Source organism: Neodiprion fabricii, chromosome 2 (genome assembly GCF_021155785.1).
Source record: "Neodiprion fabricii isolate iyNeoFabr1 chromosome 2, iyNeoFabr1.1, whole genome shotgun sequence".
NCBI lineage: Eukaryota > Metazoa > Arthropoda > Insecta > Hymenoptera > Diprionidae > Neodiprion > Neodiprion fabricii.
In genome coordinates, this window is record NC_060240.1 from 29,442,007 (window position 1) to 29,455,183 (window position 13,177).

Below are 13,177 nucleotides of genomic sequence, written 5' to 3' on the forward strand. Positions count from 1 at the left end.
TGACGTCATTTTCCGAACATCCGAACATTCAAACTTTGGTTTCGAACTTTAATACTATGTATGATGTATGATGATATGATATGATGTATAATGATTTCAGTTTTAACATTTCACACAAGAAATACGCGCTTTATCTTTCCTGCCGATTCCAGACTCAAGCGGCTGGGCTCTTCAATGGTTAGCCGTTGACTAAAGGTATATTCTTCAGTCAACGGGTGAGCTAATAATTTGTGCATCTTCAGCCAACGCCAAATCACAGTGGAGCCATTGCATGGAGTGAAAAAAGTTGATCTTTTCCTTCAACAACATGAATATACATCGGTGGGATATTTTATTAGTGCGCATTGACTAAAGAACATACTTCAATCAATATCATACGTTTAGTTACACGGAAATTCGCTCTCGCCAGTTTTTTGAGTATATTCGATAGTCGATTAACATTCGAGAGTTGTGAGCCGCGATTCACCATGAGTGGTAGCCGGTGGGGATAGTGGAAAAGAATAGGATCGTTGCGCAGCGTGTACTTGCTTTGGGCTGTTGCTTGGATAATTTCAATAAATTTTAGTTAATCTTTATGAGTGATACAGTATAATTCTAGTTACAAAAATGAGCGGCAAACAAGGACGTGAGCTAGCCCTGTCAATGCTCCGAGTACTGCCCCGCGTAACTTTGGCGAACATCCGAGATAATCCCGGCTCGAGACAAACTGTAAGTTTGTGCTTTAATTTTGTAAGATGTAAACATGATGGAACGCTGACAGACACTTGACAATGATATTACAAATATCCCAACCAGTTTTTCCCAACATATGAAATTTCAGTTCACTAATGAATTTGCTTGGCGCAACATTGTCTCCTTACCGAATATCGGAGCTAAGATAAGATTAGGTTATGTTGGATTAGGTTTTCCAACTGGACAGCAATTCATTGATGAGATATCCCATTGAATGCGAAAAGGATGTATATGAGCTCTTATATCATTCCGTTTTTCAATTTCTCAAACCACTGTTGTGTTATCAACGCGCAACACTTTACACAGTTTAGTTATTACCTGTACACACAAGCTAAAGTATTTAGATAATGTTCATTGAAAACTTACGTTGCTTAGAAAAAAAGAGGCAGAGCTCAGCATGGAGGTGATTATCATGGAGCTGGAAATAAGGGATCAGGTCAAAGGCAAAACTACATGCGACCTGGTTACGAAACTGGAAATAATCCATTTTACTTGAGATTCGGTTATGAGCCATATTACAAAGGGCATCAGTAAGTGTTCTAAATTTCAATCAATCCCTATTAATATTGTTGTAATTCAAAGCAATTAAATTTCTCTTTATGTTTTTGTTGCAAAAATACGTTTGCTTTTCTTTTAGTACTTTCATAAATTGTTAAAATAATTATTTTATTTGCCTTGCAGCCTGCGGAGACAGTACCCACCTCTGTCTTTATCCAAACTTCAACAGTTCATAGATACTAACAGAATAGATGCTTCGAAACCTATAGATCTCGCAGCTCTACTGAATACTGGACTTTATCATATAACGCCACACATGAAACATGCAGGAGTTCACCTCACTGATGAGGCAAATATAATTTTATTATTTAAACAATAACTAACATTATTTGACGTTTGAAAAAAAAATGAATTATGTACATCTACAGTGAATTTATGTTTCACGTTTAACTTAATTTTATTTATAATTTTCCACAGGGAGCCGATGAGTTTCAAGGAAAAGTTAATATAGAAGTTCAGTGGGCATCAGAGCCTGTAATCGCTGCCATTGAAAGAAATGGAGGAGTGATTACAACAACCTACTATGATCAACAGAGTTTGCATGCTGTATTGAATCCCAGAAAATTTTTCGAGAAAGGTACTTATGCAATTTTACACTACCTAATTTTACTGGAAAATGAGGATCAGCGACTGTTTTTGCTGGATACATAATTTTTTATGTATTTAATCTTTTAAAACAAATATTTATCAGGTGAAGCTATTCCAAGAAGAATGTTGCCCCCCATGGATTGCTTAGAATATTATTCAAGTGCAGAAACGCGTGGATATTTAGCAGATCCAGAAAAAGTATGTCATGAGCGCTTGGTACTAGCGCAAAAGTATGGCTATAATCTTCCAAAAATTGAGGAAGATCCTCAATATGAAATGCTGTCTGAACGTAAAGACCCTCGTCAAATATTCTACGGACTCGAGCCAGGCTGGGTCGTCGTTCTCAAGGACAAGGCAATCTTGAAACCGAAAGCCGATTATTTGAAAGAATTTTACCAAAATTAATAACCCGTGTATTTATAGTTCCTTAATAAAAATATATACAGTAGAATTAGACATTATTTTCATTGGATTAATGTCGTTATGGTATAAAAATAATAGAAATATCAAGTCATAAAACAAATATTTATATAATAGGTATATGAAGAGTGTAAATGAAATTTTTTCACGCAGTCAAGTTGTACTTTTCATTATCGGCCAGGCGATAACCCAGATTCTCTTTTCGAAGAACGTTGAGTAACATCTCTTCACTGAGGCTCCATAGTTTTTCAGCTAATGCTGAATCTTGAGCAGCAGCAGAAGAATCACACCGATAGCAATTGTTGAAATAAATACCTGTTGCTCCTTCAAGTTCTGGCGCAGTTGCACAAAATACAGACGTGCTAGCGGCTTGTTGCTAGAATAAAGCAATGGAGCGTATTTTTATATTCATTAAATAATCCAATTTCTTGGAATATCAGTTCAGTTTCAGTTTTCCGATTATTTACCAATGATTTTGTGAACGGGCGTGCCAAAGCATACAATAATCTCCAAAGCCACCAGTGCCTAGATATATCCGTAGAAACTATATTTCCAGGGTGCAAACAAAACACAGCAACAGATGGCCACCGTTTAGCTAATTCTACAGCAAATAAAACATTACAGAGCTTCGAGTTATTGTACGCTCCCATTGCCCAGTAGCTACTTGCCGGTGGTGACAAGACTGAGGGATGAATATCATCTGGGGATTTTATAGAAGAGAATCTGAAACGTAAGTAACAGGTCAAGGTTCAATAAAGTGCCTCATGAAAATAGTTAACAAAAGTTGTGTGTAGATGTGTTTGGTACAAGAATTTTACCTATGCGATTCACTTGATACCACGACAATTCTAGCATTTTCCGTATTGTGTATGATGGGCTCAAGTAACATCGTGAAATAAAATTGTGCCAGATGATTTGTTTGAAACGTTGATTCATAACCATTTACAGTTATTAAGTGTGGTATACCAAAGACTCCAGCATTCAATATGAGTATATCAAGCTTTCTGAAAGTAAAATAGTGATTCAGTAATTTATTAAATGAAGATTTACTTTTCTCAAACGAAAAATGAACGAGTTTACTTACGTGTACTCAAGCTTAAGTTTGGAAGCAGCTTCGGTAACATTTTCTAGATTATTTAGATCCAAGTGTAGTAATTCACACTCAACATTCTCCTTTTCCTTTATTATTTTGTTTACAGCTTCTTGGCCTCTGTCCAGGTTTCGGCAGGCTAGGATTACTTTGCAGCCATGTAAAGCCAAGGACCTGGCAGTTTCAAAACCTGAATTACGGTCACTCAAAGATTAGTGATAACTAATCAACAAAGGCAATCTTGAAGTTTTGATGTTTAATTTCAGGAGCTAGTTACCTATGCCACAATTAGCACCAGTAATAATTGCTATTTTTCCTTTAAGATCTCTGCCATGTAGTACAGACAGAGCTGTACTACTTGCATCAAATCTCTGTCGAATTGGTTGTGACATCTCTCTGTACTCCGTGGCAAAGGCTAAGCGTGGATCTGTGTATGTAGTTGTGCGATTGACGTGATCAACAAACAGAACTTTACCATTTTCAGAAATACATTTTTCCCAGCCAGGTGGTAGTTCTGAAAATAATATCGTGCATATTAGGTACATTAAATCAATGTCATTTTGAGGTGTTAGTTATTAAGCCTGTTGTGAAGTTTGTTGCAAATTTTCAATGTAAAACTTTAAACATTATCGTTAAAAAATTATACTTTTGCATACATACCTCCTTCTACAACTTTTTTACGTCCAGTACGAGGATGCATCCATTGGGTTCCCTTGGTGTAGTGGCTGCCAAAACAGAAAAACAATTATAATCCCAGATAGACAAGACGAATTTACTCGATTATGGATTCTTGATTGTAATCTCGACTGACAGTAGTTTCGTCAGCTGAAAATTGTAGGTAGTAGGAGACTGCCGTTACCACCGTATTCGTCATACTCTTTTGCTTGCTTCGAAATGAAAACCGTAGCTGGCTGTCTTTATCAATTTTCAGTCAACGGTTGTTGGATCAAACTCGACCTAACTTAACCCAACTTGACTATCATTAAATCCTTGAATTTGCGAAAGCTAGTTGTGTAAGAAAAATTTTAAGTAAACAGTATGATTTTCGGACTTACTAACTTTACGTAGTAAACGTTGCCATCCAACGTCGCTCGTTCCTCCCATCCCGGTGGTAACTCGTCTTCGCTATCCGAATCCGACATAACACCCACCATCTTGGAATTATAAACTCAATCTGATAGAGGGGAAGTTGGCAAGGATCGAGCTGTCAGTTTCAGGAGCCGGAAAGCGCCGAATTCGATCCGTGTATAGCTATGAACTTGTGTGGAAATAAATTTCAGTAATTATAGAATTACATGTAAAATTTTCTGAAATTTTCATGCCTTGACCGGTTATGAATACGGGCACTGTTAAAATAATCGATTGTAAAGTGTTATTCCAATAACGTAAGTATTCGGCTAAAAATTCATCCTTCATTTAGTAGTGCGAAGTTGGTTGCGGGCCGCGCCCGGAGTAGTGAGATAAATCGATAAATTGTATCAGTGTAATAATCGACAAGCATTTCTTCCTGTCAAATGGATGATGGCAGCGACGGTCGTTGAAATGATGTCGCAGACGCAGAGCAACGGGTTTCAGTCAAAAAAGAAAGAAGAGGCGGATAATAAAGACAACTTATGGTACGTCAATTTCAAAAAATGAAGAAATTCCTTCACTTGATCACAGCATGTCATAGATAAAATGAAAAAAAAATTCTCACTAGTGTTAAAAAACATTCTTCCGATCTCTACATGACACCCACATATTCTTCACTATATATACGTAGCTAGTTCACACATGCTAATACACACAATGTGAGATTCTCTTTTCTTCCGTACACAGTAATGTGTAGTATAATGTGTTCATGACCCACAGTTCCCCCACTGTATTTTTTGTATTTCAATTCCTTTCCAGGTCCTCTATTTTAGCCGAAGTTCAAAATAGTGGGAACAACAAGCTGCCTTCGTACAAAAATGTTCTGGTACTAGGTAAAGTACATATATCCAAACATGATTAATTTCATGCAACATTGTATTGTAATTTAAAAACGTGTTATGCATCTGAAGTGGTAACAGTGTGAAGGTGGTAGTAGTAGTCATGTGTCACTGAACGCGATGCGTGAGGTATTCGCATGACATCATACTTCCTCACCTTGTCTTGCCAGGTGAGGAAGATGTGTAGGTGTATAATTATTACTTAATAATTTTATTCCTCTATTTATTTTCAGGTGATAATGAGAGTGGTAAGACAACACTCATAGCCAAACTGCAGGGTGTAGAAGACCCGAAAAAAGGTTCTGGTCTCGAGTTTGCTTATATTGATGTTCGTGACGACTACAGAGATGGTAATGAGTCATCGTGTCTCTAAAGTAACAGCTGTAATAGTAACAATAATCATTTCACAGTCAAAGGAATGGTTGAACATGGGGATCAGTTTAGAAATACAATATCGAAGTAAACTATAAACTTAATAGGATAGTTTTAACATTTTCGAAATAATTCATACCTAACCGGATGCTTTTTTGGATAGTATTTAAGTTGTACAGTATGATAATTGACCAATAATTTAATTTTGAAAGAAGATAGGATAGGATTTAAATGTTTATTTACATTCTTTTATCATTTATAAAGGCATACCTGTAGAGTACATCGGCGTTTGCCTGATAGCTATGAAATAAATGAATTTATAATACTAACGTTAATACGGAAAATGAGAAAGGAATTCGGTTCATTAATTTGTTAAATTTTTTAACAAAATGCTAATAATAAAATAACATTATTCCATATGTTGTTATTGAGCCAAACTATTAATTGTTTCAACAGATCAGACAAGGCTGTCGGTTTGGGTACTCGACGGAGATCCTGGTCATACAAATCTATTGAGATTTGCCTTAAGTGCAGAAAGATTTCCACATACCTTAGTGATGTTAGTAGCGGCAATGACTAGTCCATGGGCAATCTTAGAACAACTACAGTCCTGGGCAGCGATACTTGGTGATCACGTTGATAAATTATCTCTTGATAATGACACAAGGCAGCATTGTCGGCAGCTTAGTAAGAATGTCTTCATTTTTTAACTTTGTACAAGGACTTATAAATTGATGCCTCGTCTGATCCGCCTGAGTCTTTTCTTCTCACTTTATTTAGACATCAAAAAGTGGCAGGAGTATACGGAACCTGGCGATGAATTAGATCCGGGAAGTCCATTGAGACGCACCAGCCGCAATCTAGATGAAGAAGCTGTTGATGGTTTACCTTTGCCTGACGGAGTACTCACTACTAATTTGGGTCTGGACGTAGTTGTTGTCATCACGAAAACGGATTATATGACAACGCTCGAAAAAGAACACGATTACAAGTAGGCCTTAAATACTTTACGCACTCTTGTTTATTGTTAGATACATACGCAATAAAACTGAACATATCAACTGTAATTAACAGAAGCATAAATGGACCATAACTCATTTATTATTGATTTTTGATGATTATCAATTCGTACTTTTACCAGGGACGAACATTTCGACTTTATGCAGCAATGGGTGAGACGGTTCTGTCTCCAGTATGGCGCAGGACTGTTTTATACTTCTGCTAAAGAAGACAAAAACTGTGATTTGCTTTATAAATATCTAACACATAGAATTTATTCATTACCTTTTCGAACACCGGCCTTGGTAGTTGAGAAGGATGCTGTACTTATGTGAGTATTTAAATTATCACAATCCTTTCAGGGTTCTGTAGTATTTTTAAGTAACGTCCAACTCTTCCGTACTTACAGTCCTGCTGGATGGGATAACATGAAGAAAATAAGTATTCTCCACGAGAACTTGCAAACGATGAAGCCAGACAGTTATTATCGTGACATTATTACTCAGCCGCAAGTAAATCGCAAGGTAAAGTGTGAACTAATAATTTTATTTTACAGATTACCTCAAACAAAAGAACGTCATGTGTCTCCTAATTGAAAATACATTTAAGACTAAAATACGAGACTTCCTTCATTTTATAACCGTTCGAAGGCAAATAAACCCTTTTTGCATATTTATTGATAACTTTTCTGGTGCTTTATGTATTGAATTCGGATTATAAACAAAAATTAATTACCTCATTGTTGAATACGTGCTAATAGACTGTGGCACGGGAAGTCGAAGTTCAAGCAGAAGAAGAGCAAACCTTCCTTGCCAAACAGCAAGCAGCATTGACCGGTTTCAAAGACCCGACACGGTCGCCAACGACCCGTAACCAGGCAAGCAGTGAAACCATCATACAGGTCATACCAATTATGATTAGAGCATGTTGTTGATATTTGTGAAATTGTAACTAACAGCGAGATTCAGGGAGTCTTTAACTTGTCGAATCATAATATTATATAACAACCAACTGACTAATTTGTAAAAGTCATTAATGCTGAAGCTTTTTGTGATGCCAAATAATCAGAACATATAATTAATTAACGATAAATCATATCGTGACTCACCATCACAGTACAACCGAATATCTATGCGGTATTTTTTTCTCCGAGTCACCTAAAATCATCTGTAGTCCCAATAATTTCAATCCGATTACATTTTTCTTGCTCACTTAAAGTAAATTACTTTTTACGAACTAAATTAGAGTTCCTAAATGATAATAATTGAAATAGCTCAAAGCAAACTTGTGATTCAAGCTTCTAAGTTTTCATTTAACAATGTACATTCATTTTTGTAGCATGCTCTAATTTATTTGTGGTATGAAATTACATTAACTGTCTCTGGAAATTAGTCTTGCCCCCATATCTACATTTAAATCTGCACCTCAGGTGGCATCACCTAACAAAAAATTGGACCCAAAAAGTGCAGGAAATACACCTGGAGGAGAGGGTGTATTAGCAAATTTCTTCAATTCTCTGCTCTCCAAGAAATCCGGAGCGTCCCCAGGTTCTCCAGGAACTCCAGGTGCTGTCGTATCCAGTACAGTTAAAACTGGTAATTTGAATAGAATAAATATATGAACACAAAAATTTAATGTCAAAGAAGCAAAATTTAGCAATTCTTCCTATACAAACTATACTGTCATTGAATTTTCTATTGAAAGTTCTACCCTGTCCACAGAAATAACGAGTCCAGATGCAGGGCCGGTCGACAAAGCGGCTATGCGCAATGATGCGGCAGCTGAGTTGGATCGGCTAACGCGAATGAAAAAAATACCGCCGCCTGATTTAAACTCGTCATCCGAGTGCTAGACCAACGCGAGCTTGTTTTGCGACCCATTCACGATGGCATGGGACTGACTAGTGAGGCTAGCGCTCTGGTTCTAGAACGTCAAGCGATCAATTAGTGGATTTGAAAAGCCTAAAATCTACTGAATATTGAACGCGGCGAGATTGCGGGCAGTGGAAACCGGCGTTTAATCTTGAGAATCCATATTGCCATTCTGAACTGGTTTTTGATCCAATTGTGTTGCTTATCAACGAAAAGTAACTATCGTGCAGTCACTTCTGTCTGCGCACAAGACAGATGCAGCGTACGATTCGTCGTAGTTCATTATACGTGATTACATAAGCTTGTAATTATTTGTTTCACTAAATAAGAAATAGTGCAAAATCAAACGAAAGTACCTACTTCGATTCATAACGTCCTGGACTATTATTTATTTCTTTTGAAGACGAGAGACAAAGAATCATCTTTTTGGCACGAACTACTGCATATTTACATACTCTTGATTATTTAGATGATTTAATGACTCGTTTTGTGGATAATTTTGGAACCTAATGACTAACGTGGTTGTAATGTGAAAATGGTACGAAGGGAGCAATTTTTCATAATAACGAACGTGCAATATCACATTATGGGAGTTCTGCCTGGTAGTACGAAAGCATTTCACCGTACTATAAACTCAGTAATTGAAATTATACTAATTACTAATAATCGGGTGGAGAATGGGCCGCAAAGGCAATTATATTTTTTTTCCTTCGAGACTAAAATTACTCAAAAAGACATGAAACGAAAAATAAGATAAAATATATATAATGCGCCACAGCAGTTAGACAACAGCCATAATTGTTGTCTGTTGAAAAAATTAAATACTTCATAATATGAAGAATAGGAATCGCTCGAGGATTAATGTAATGAAATATTTATATAACGTAATAAATAAACTTCAATTAAGCTTACGCACATGCCCTTGCGTCTCGTCATGCATACATATAGTAAGTTATTTAGTGAACCATTGGCAGCAATCTTTATTCCGTTATACAAAAATTCACACTTTTCTTTGACTATTTCTCTTTCTTTTGTTCACATGAAAAAAATTATATTCATTCAGATACGGTAACGTTGAAGTCACTTTTAAGAGTTGTTTTTTCGCCACATTACTCAAACTAGCGATCGGTCTAACTTTGATGACGTCAATTGATGAAAGGAGTATATGAGTTTGCACGAGTGTGTAAAAAAAAATTTTTGTAAGAGTTGTATATTTTAATGAGATTTTAGTTTTTGTTCATAGCAGTTAGGTGATTATTGCTTTCACGTGAAAAAAAGGTAACGCTATTTCTCTACCACAAACCATTATGCACTTATTGTATCCTCCGTCTGCAGTCAAAACTCATCTAAAACTGTAAACATTTGTTTTTTGATTATATACATACACGGCTTTATACTCGTCCTAATGAACAGTGTAATATCATCTACATAATTGATAAAAATAAATAATTTTTCATACAGACCTTGTGTTTTATTTCACCAAATAAATAAATCAGTTCAAATTTTTAATTAGAGTTGGTGAAGTCTCGAAGAAGTCTTGTGGGAACTTAGAAGGATAAAAAATTAAGGGCAGATTTAAATTTCGTAATTATTGCTACTTAAGAGAACATTCGGCATTCTTATTTAACCCATTGTACCGTAACATCTGTTCACCCGTGAGATGCGTGTTAGATTTATTTACTATATTTATATATATATATATATGTAACATTACAATCAAGGTGTTTATTACACGCGACAATTACATGTAGGTATGTATAGGCATCATAGCAAGGATATAGCGGTATTATGCTGGAATACGAAGTGCAGCTACCTAAAAATCCCTCTACCTTATCAAAATCCCATTAATGGAAGAGTTTTGTGTTATCGAATGGCTTGAATTGCCACCACCAGTCAAACTGGTAAGAAATTATTTTTAAAATTTAACGCGTGTATTAGTAACGGTAGAAATTTACTCAACACTATGTAAGTGCATCGTTTTCAACACCATCCCAATTCCCTCAACAATGAGATTCCACATTCGCGAACTCATAACATTGTCTGAAAATGTATGGAAATCTTTAAGTCCGCAATCCATCGCAATAAATGCTTCTTATAATACGCGACTAATAATTAATATCATTAGCTTGTAAATTATATTTACTATATTATTAGATATCGTGTAGGTACGTATCTACTATTCATGAGTACTTAAGTACTATAGTGACTGCAGCGTGATAAATTATCGTTTACGTTGAACTTCAGAAGTTGCTCTAAAATAAAATATTTAAACCAATAGACGAACTTTACCAAATCTGTCTAAAGTGCAGCAAAGGTGTGCTGTTATTCAACCTCTGAAGAACAATCTGGTTTAGTTCTTATTCTAATTGTAGTATTGCGTATCTAATTAAGGCGGATTCAAACGTACACACTACGCAGATTCGTTGCCGAACACGATTAGAATTTTCACCACCACCATCACCACGAGAGATGAATAATAAAATCAATTGCAAAATTTTTTGCATCGGATTTTCTAAGACAATTTGATGCGAGTATTTTTATTAAAACGATTATTACTGGAGGATTATTTTGAAGTTATTATCTTATATCGGCTTTCTAGATTTAATAATTACAAATAATTTTTTCCACGGAATATTACGATGGTTCGATTTAATCGGAAGAACAGACAGTAAATATTTACCAATTATAAATGCACGGAAAAATGCAGTAACAAATACTGTACAATTGATACTTATATAACAATAATCATTAGTTTATCCGTTAACTAAATTTAAATAGGCCAACCAGCTGGAAGAAGAAATTAATATAAATTTAGGTTCAAGATTGTCAAATCTTTGTCGACGGAATCACGATCAAGATAAAAAATTGTCAGAGCTATATTTACAATTCTAAAATACTAACAGATTCTAAAACAGGATTCTCACAAATTAGTCTTGGCAACGTGAAAGGTTTTTCTGTATAAGCTGTTGTTGAAATTGATTTCTGTGCTGCTGTATATGAATCGAGTATGCTTATGAACGATATTGTGATAATGATATAAATAAAGAAAGAAATTGTATATTGAACAGCAGGATCGCAATTTTTTGTTACCAAAAACCATCATGTAAAAGAATCCTAACACATTTTCCATCAACTGCAATATTGCATCACAGATCACAGGCAGCAATGTTCATCACAATGCCGACATTTATTAGATGCTTTAGTGTAAATATTAAGCGTACTTCGGTATAGTGACCCCGACAGCATATCAGACTATTTTATGTATAATGTTATTATAATTGAACTGATAAAACTAATTTTACCTTCTCTAATAAAGCAAAATGCGTTTATCGACGGCTTTTCGACAGATCGGGCATTCGGACATTCGATCACCGCACATCTGGCATGTGCCATGTCCGCAAAGGAAGATCATATTTTTCAGACGATCTAAGCAAACTGGGCACATTGTCTGAAAAGGAAAATGAATATCGCAATAAGGATGTCCCAAACAATTGACATGATTTTTCCGTAGACGCAAAAGTTGGCAGAAAAATATCTCCACGTATAGGTTTTCTTTTCATTAATACCTGTTCCTTAATGTCTTGCAGCTGTTGCTGGAGTTTTTGTATGTCACTGTGCGACGTATCACGGCTTCCGTTATTCATCAGCGTAGCTTCTCCTTCATTAGGAATTAGAGGCGCTGGCTCTTCTTCGGGATCCGCTTTCACTTCGGATATGGTACCTGCGTAATGTACATGTTTTACGAGAATTGAAATAGTGGATGAGGGAAAGGAAGAATTTCGGAACCACAACTGATATGAACATAATTATAAAGACCTATTCAACATTCAAGTACGATTACCTCCTCCTCCGCAGCATATGGAGAGCGGTACCATGTGTTGAATTTGAGCGCGGCATTGGACGCACTTTTTCATCAACGAGGCACAACTTTCGCAAGCACACATGTGACTGCAGGGTCGAAATAGTACTCCTGCTTTACGGTCAGAGCAAACGACGCATTCTTCAATCTGTGAGCATCGTGAGAAAATAATTGTCAACTTACTTTTCCTGGCTATTGGGATTGGAGAAGGAATATATCGATTTATCGGCAAATGGAGTATTGCTATACACATGTACCTTAATTCTAGATAAAACATTTTCTCGGCAGATCAGACACTTCTTTACTCTAGGTGCACAGACGTTGCAGCAAGCTACGTGTCCACAGGGGTTAAATAGAGTCTCTCTCTTTCCATCCGAACATACCAGACATTCGTCGATTGCTGCTGACGGTACAGGAGCTTCGATGTCGTGCCTGCAATACGAAAGTGATTTATACAAATTTTTCAATTTAGGCAAAAAAGTAACGAGGTTGGATGAAGAAAATCATTTGACGGTAGCTGAAGGAAAAAAAAAATACGATTTCTTTCAAGTAATTCTAAATCGCAGTGATTGATGAAACTTAATTCCCCGTGTTAACACTTTTTTAAAAGAATGGTCGGAGCCATACAATCTTCGATATTTGTCAATCAAAAAGAGTTGAAAAAAAAAAGAAACACTTGATCGTGCATTTTGAATCTATAACCAAAACTGCACAAATT

The 13,177-nt window shown here is 36.0% G+C and overlaps 4 protein-coding genes across 9 annotated transcripts in view; 2 read left to right on the forward strand and 2 right to left on the reverse strand.

Annotated features, from left to right (window-relative positions):
• The first annotated feature begins 235 nt into the window (after positions 1–235).
• On the forward strand, positions 236–2,329 carry LOC124176381 (39S ribosomal protein L15, mitochondrial). The gene is made up of 5 exons (XM_046557606.1): positions 236–708; positions 1,108–1,262; positions 1,414–1,579; positions 1,708–1,867; positions 1,982–2,329. The coding sequence occupies exons 1-5, from the start codon at positions 607–609 to the stop codon at positions 2,281–2,283; spliced, it is 885 nt and encodes a 294-aa protein (XP_046413562.1). The 5' UTR covers positions 236–606; the 3' UTR covers positions 2,284–2,329.
• Positions 1,985–4,582, reverse strand: LOC124176380 (WW domain-containing oxidoreductase). Of its 3 annotated transcripts, none has more exons than XM_046557603.1 (7): positions 4,444–4,582; positions 4,049–4,113; positions 3,666–3,902; positions 3,383–3,578; positions 3,117–3,302; positions 2,766–3,021; positions 1,985–2,674 (listed from the first exon to the last, which is right to left on the reverse strand). In XM_046557603.1, exons 2-7 carry the CDS (start codon positions 4,086–4,088, stop codon positions 2,444–2,446), a joined length of 1,146 nt encoding a protein of 381 aa, XP_046413559.1. In that variant the 5' UTR covers positions 4,089–4,113; positions 4,444–4,582; the 3' UTR covers positions 1,985–2,443. The 3 variants fall into 3 exon arrangements, with proteins under 3 accessions (XP_046413559.1, XP_046413561.1, XP_046413558.1); XM_046557605.1 differs by having other exon boundaries at positions 2,967–3,021; positions 4,448–4,577; XM_046557602.1 differs by having other exon boundaries at positions 4,448–4,577.
• Positions 4,583–4,657: 75 nt separating this feature from the next.
• LOC124176378 (cytoplasmic dynein 1 light intermediate chain 2) lies at positions 4,658–10,060 on the forward strand. 2 transcript variants are annotated; one of them, XM_046557598.1, is made up of 11 exons: positions 4,658–4,773; positions 4,907–5,004; positions 5,279–5,352; positions 5,592–5,708; positions 6,187–6,417; positions 6,511–6,721; positions 6,872–7,060; positions 7,139–7,253; positions 7,490–7,630; positions 8,159–8,324; positions 8,451–10,060. In XM_046557598.1, the coding sequence occupies exons 2-11, from the start codon at positions 4,907–4,909 to the stop codon at positions 8,579–8,581; spliced, it is 1,473 nt and encodes a 490-aa protein (XP_046413554.1). In that variant the 5' UTR covers positions 4,658–4,773; the 3' UTR covers positions 8,582–10,060. The 2 variants fall into 2 exon arrangements, with proteins under 2 accessions (XP_046413554.1, XP_046413555.1); XM_046557599.1 differs by lacking the exon at positions 4,658–4,773 and having other exon boundaries at positions 4,849–5,004; positions 7,490–7,606.
• Positions 9,041–13,177, reverse strand: part of LOC124176375 (E3 ubiquitin-protein ligase MIB1) — a 247,894-nt gene continuing 243,757 nt past the window's right edge. Inside the window, exons 12-16 of one of the 3 annotated variants that reach the window (XM_046557593.1) lie at positions 12,717–12,891; positions 12,442–12,607; positions 12,167–12,321; positions 11,903–12,048; positions 9,041–10,146 (exon numbers count right to left, since the gene is read on the reverse strand). In XM_046557593.1, coding sequence (XP_046413549.1) covers positions 11,908–12,048; positions 12,167–12,321; positions 12,442–12,607; positions 12,717–12,891 — 637 coding nt within the window. In that variant the 3' untranslated portion in view covers positions 9,041–10,146; positions 11,903–11,907. Of the gene's footprint in view, positions 12,049–12,166; positions 12,322–12,441; positions 12,608–12,716; positions 12,892–13,177 lie in introns of all 3 variants that reach the window. The other 2 variants (XM_046557592.1, XM_046557591.1) reach the window with 2 other exon arrangements.